This window comes from Ceratotherium simum, chromosome 25 (genome assembly GCF_057802395.1).
Source record: "Ceratotherium simum simum isolate JZ-2026a chromosome 25, ASM5780239v1, whole genome shotgun sequence".
NCBI classification, from domain to species: Eukaryota; Metazoa; Chordata; class Mammalia; order Perissodactyla; family Rhinocerotidae; genus Ceratotherium; species Ceratotherium simum.
In genome coordinates, this window is record NC_141924.1 from 8,346,142 (window position 1) to 8,351,187 (window position 5,046).

General features: G+C 60.5%; 1 protein-coding gene across 1 annotated transcript; it reads left to right on the plus strand.

Moving 5' to 3' along the window:
• Positions 1–1,377: 1,377 nt before the first annotated feature.
• On the plus strand, positions 1,378–4,842 carry LOC101393838 (vitamin D(3) 25-hydroxylase-like). Its single transcript, XM_087448580.1, has 7 exons — positions 1,378–1,702; positions 2,151–2,369; positions 2,461–2,621; positions 2,950–3,126; positions 3,307–3,448; positions 4,373–4,475; positions 4,575–4,842. Exons 1-7 carry the CDS (start codon positions 1,378–1,380, stop codon positions 4,804–4,806), a joined length of 1,359 nt encoding a protein of 452 aa, XP_087304706.1. The 3' UTR covers positions 4,807–4,842.
• The last annotated feature ends 204 nt before the right edge of the window (positions 4,843–5,046 follow it).

Here is a 5,046-nt window from a genome sequence, read left to right on the forward strand (position 1 = left end):
GACCACATCAGGGACAGTGAGCCTAATGTGATAGGCGGGGGCAGAATCAAGCCCCAAGTCCCCTGGTTCTTCCTTGGAGTCTGTACAATGCTGGGGAGTCAGGCTGGAGGTGGGGCCTTCCCCTTTTATCTACCCCCCTGCCCTGGGTAAGCACCTGGAGAGGGCAGGTGCTTACCTGCGTGCAGGGATAGGATTTCCGTGGCCACCCCTACACCTGACCTTCCCTGGCCCCTCCCTCCACCCTCTGGAAGCACAGTCCTCCCAACTTGTTGGTTCAGGGCAGAGGGCAAAGGCCAGTCTCAGCTCCCTTTATAAAGAGGACCAAGGCTGGTCGAGCCCTCAGGGTTGGTGAGAGTGCCCTGCCTGGCCTGGTCCTAGGTGCCTGGTGTGGTGAGGGGTGCCAATGTGCCCAGAGGAGCCCAATACCCACTGAGGCAGCCATGGAGCTGCTGAGTGGGGAGACACTGGGGTACCTGGCTGTGGCCGTTGCCATCTTCTTGCTCCTGGTGGACCTGATGCACCAGCGCCAATGCTGGGCCCCATGCTACCCACCAGACACCATGCCCCTGCCTGGGCTGGGCAACCTGCTGCAGGTGGACTTCCTAGACATGCTTTGCTGATTTACGTGGATAGGAAGGTGGGGGTGGGCACAGAGGTCCTGGGGACCCCACCTAGCAGCAGACAGTGGGTGCTGCGTGAAGCCACAGGCTGGACAGGGAGCTGGGGGGAAAAAAGAGGAGGCAGGTTTGAGAGGCCTCCTGGGGGAGGGCATCTGTGCAGGGCCTGGAGGACAGTCTGAATTTTCCCATCACAGGTCAGAGAGGACAAAGGCCTGGAGGGGGTGGGACTTGGCAGTGGGCTTGGGATCCAGTGGGACAGAGCTTAAATTATGTGAGCCTGAGTCCCTTCTGATGACATCAGGAGGAAAGGTCTTAAGATGGGGGAGGAGAGTCTGGTCATGAGCCCCATTTAATAAGGAAATCGAGGTTGAGAAGGGACAGTGACCAGGTTCAAATCTTTTGCTGCTGTGAGACCTTGGGCCTCACTGCTCACCACTCTGAACCTCAGTTTCTTCGCCTGTAATACGGAATGAGAACTTGGCCTACTCACAATGTTGGTGACCTCTGCAAAGTCATAGCTGGGTGGTCTGATCCAATGTGAGGTCCTCAACAGTGCAGGTTGTGACTCCTAGCATCACTGACGCCACATAGAGTTCTTCTACCCACTTACTGCTGGCAGCCCACGGGTCCCCCAAGGCTAGTGTCAGGAGACTGGGTACAGCAGCCTTCCAGGCGCTGGGCTTGGCAAACGCCCTTGACCCTCGGCCTGCAGCTGTGGCGCCACTTCGGGGATCTGTTCAGCCTGCAGCTGGCCTGAATGCCCGCGGTCGTGCTCAACGGGCTGGGGGCCATGCGTGAGGCACTGGTGGACCGCAGCGAGGACAACTCCAACCGCCCACCTGGGCCCATCTTTGAGCACCTGGGCTTTGGGCCACGCTCCGAAGATAAGCGAAGAAGGAGAGGACCGCAGCCCGGCGGTGACTGGGCCCACAGCGACCGAGACCCAGCAGGGTCAAGCGGAGGCATGTTGGTGGACCTGCGGTGCAGGGAAGAGTCAGCGAATTTGAAGGGGCGGCAGGCGGAGGAAGTAGTCTGTGCCAAAGGTGTGGAGGGGGATGTGGGCGGGGCGGAGGGCGATGTGGGTGGGGCGGAGGGCGGGGCCTTAAGGGGAGTGGGCGGGCCCTGGCAATTGGGAGGAGCAAGGGGACCTCCTGGCGGCAGGAATGAGGAGGACGGAGTCAGTGTGGGCGGGCTGGGGCAGGGCGGGGCAGGGGGAGGCCAGGACTTTCCCTGAATCAGAAGCGGGTCACAGTGGGCAGAGCCATGAATGGGGCCGAGACCTACCCCCAGTGGGGAGAGCAGGCGAGAAATGAGGGCAGGCAGAGGGTGGGACCTGTCCCCAACCAGATTGGGGTGTAAAGTGGGTGAGACTTGGTGGAGTGGCGAATGAGGTCAGTGTGGGCCAAACGGGCGCGGTGTATATACAGGGTAAGGGCGAGGCCTGTACCGAATGAGGGCAGGACTGTGTGAACCAGGGCACGGAGTGGACCTTACCCTTGGCATAGAAGGAAGGGCAGACGAGCCCGTGAGCAAGGTTTGTGTGCAGAGGCGGGAACAGGGCACACACGAGCCACGCCCACGTCCGCCCGCGCCCATGGGTGGTCTTTGCCCGCTATGGACACGGGTGGTGGGAGCAGCGGCGCTTCTCCGTGTCCACCCTGCGCAACTTCGGCCTGGGCAAGAAGTCACTGGAGCAGTGGGTGACCGAGGAGGCCTCGTGCCTCTGCGCCGCCTTCGCAGACCAGGCCGGTGAGTGCTGGGCTGAGGGACAGGAGACAGGGATGGAGGCTGGGGAAGAGGAGATGGAGGCGACCCCCTGACCTGCACCGACCCCTCCCAGGACGCCCCTTTAGCCCCAACGCCCTCCTGAATAAAGCGGTGGGCAACGTGATCGCCTCCCTCACCTTTGGGCGCCGCTTCGAGTACAACGACCTGCCTTTCTTGAAGCTATTGGACCTCACAGAGGAAGGACTGAAGGAAAATTTAGGCTTCCTGTCCGAGGTACTAGGATGGAGGAGACGAAGGAGCCCTGTAGGAGAGCTCGGTGGAGGAGGCCTCCACCCTGCCTTGGGCCTCCGTAGAGGAAGATTTGGCTAGAGGGGTGTTCTGTAAGAGGGCTAAGGAACCTGTACCTCCTTCTTTGGAACCCATGAGATGTAGATTTTAGGTTTATCCTTCTGGGACCCATGCAAGTTAGGGTCTAGGGCCAAACTTAGGGAGGAACTAGGTCAATACTGAGGACACCCTGGAGGCAGCTGGGACCTGACTGGTGGAGGTGAACACCTGAGCACAGGGAGGATCCAAGACCCCACATCTATGGCCCGGACAGGTGCTGAATGCCATCGCCATGCTCCTGCACATCCCGGGGCTGGATGCCAAGTCCTTTCCAGGTCATAGGGCCTTCGTGACCCTGCTGAATGAGCTGATTGCTGAGCACAGGGTGACCTGGGACCAAGCCCATCCTCCCGGAGACCTGACTGACTCCTTCCTGGACAAGGTGGAGAAGGTGAGCTGCCAGGGACAGGGATAGAGGTTGTGAGTTGAGAGGCCCATGAGGGGAGCCTGGGCAAGGTGGGGCCTGTGTATCACCCAGTGAGGAGGCTCCTGGGCTGTTGGGTGCAGAGTGGGAGGCCATATGGGGGCTTCCTGCCTCTGCCCCTGAGCCCACCCTCTCTGCACGGCCCAGGACAAGGGGAACCCCAAGAGCAGCTTCAATGATGAGAACCTGTGCCTGATGGTGACTGACCTGTTCACTGCTGCGATGCTGACCATCTTGACCACGCTGGCCTGGGCCCTCCTGCTCGTGATCCTGTACCCAGATGTGCAGCGTGAGCCCAGCCTGGGGGCCCAGTGGGATGGGTCAGGGGGGAAAGGGACAGGCTGGGGACCCGGAGCTTGGGTTGGCCACCAGGAGCTCTGAGCAAAGGCTGGGCTCTGGCTTAGGGGTCAAAGTGACCTCCTCCTCCACGTGGGCACAGCCCCTGCACAGGAGTCAAGAGGAGATCGGGGCTCAGCCCTCCTAGGTTTTGCCCACTGTGGGGACACTTGTCTGTCCAGGCCATGTCCACAGGAGATAGACGAGGTGATAGGGCAGATACAGTGACCAGGGATGGGGGACCAAGCCACATGCCCTTCACCATAGCAGTAGTCCATGAGATGCAGTGCTTTGGGGACATCATCCCACTGGGCTTGCCCCACATGACATCCCGTGATATTGAAGTGCAGGGCTTCCTCATCCCCAAGGTAGGCCTGCGGCCCTGCTCACCTCAGCTCAGTCCCACTTGTCACTGGTACCCCCAGCATGGCCATTGCTAGGTGGGGCCAGGAATGGAACCCAAGCCACCTAATCCTCATTTCCATAGGGACCAACTTTCTAGCCCAGGTGGGTTTGTGGATGAAGCAGAGGCAGGGAAGGCTTTGTCTTTTCGGATCCCCAGTCAGGGAAGGCATGAGGGGGAGACAAACTAAAATGTGTCCCAGTGTTTTGGAGGAGCCATGCATGAGGGACAGGTGGCAGGGAGGGCGCCTATGGGAGACAGGTCACTTGGCCCTGCCATGGGGACAGGAAGGTGCCACAAAGCTTCTTGGGCTGAGATTGACTTGAAAGAGTCCAGGCGTGTGCCAGGCAGAGAGTGTGGCCCATGTGTGTTTGGTGGCAGGGGTCCCGGCGCCCACTAGCCAGGACCCCACCCATGCCAGGCATCTCCTGTCAGGGGACGACACTCATCACCAACCTGTCGTCTGTGCTGAAGGACGAGACCGTCTGGAAGAAGCCGTTCTGCTGCCACCCCAAGCACTTCCTGGACGCCCAGGGCCACTTCGTCAAGCAGGAGGCCTTCATGCCCTTCTCAGCAGGTGCCTGTGGGAGCCTGGCTCACTGCCCCCTCCTGAGGGAGTCTTGGAGGCATGGCGCCGGGCCCCCAGGCTCAATGAGCCCCCCATCCTTACCCACAGGCCGCCGCTCGTGCCTCGGGGAGCCCCTGGCCCGCATGGAGCTCTTCCTCTTCTTCACCTGCCTCCTGCAGCACTTCAGCTTCTCGGTGCCCACTGGGCAGCCCCACCCCAGCGACCACGGTGTATATGGTGTACTGGTGACCCCATCCCCCTACCAGCTCTGTGCTGTGCCCCACTAGAGTGGGCACTAGCCCCCCTACCCACTCCTAGTGGAGGCCCTGATGTACAATAAACCAGTGTGATGGCTCCAACTGGGCTTGAGTCCCACCCAGGCCCCCTGAACAGCCCCTGGCAGTGATCAGCCTCAACAGACTTCTCAGGGCCAGCTCCTACCCCTGCCTGATCCAGCCTCACCTGGCATTTGACCCCACTTGAGAGACAAGTATACTGAGGCTCAGAAGGTGACAGCTTACCCCCTAGTCAACCATGGCGACCTAACACTAGCTACTTGAATTAGTGACAGAATCTACAC

What these genes read in the sequence shown, in the direction of transcription:
- LOC101393838 (XM_087448580.1), top strand. Translation starts at nt 1,378, where the DNA reads ATGCCCGCGGTCGTGCTCAACGGGCTGGGGGCCATGCGTGAGGCACTG. An exon ending in ATTTAGGCTTCCTGTCCGAG is followed by an intron (nt 2,622 to 2,949) that starts GTACTAGGATGG and finishes TGGCCCGGACAG; the next exon opens with GTGCTGAATGCCATCGCCAT. An exon ending in CTTCATGCCCTTCTCAGCAG is followed by an intron (nt 4,476 to 4,574) that starts GTGCCTGTGGGA and finishes CCTTACCCACAG; the next exon opens with GCCGCCGCTCGTGCCTCGGG.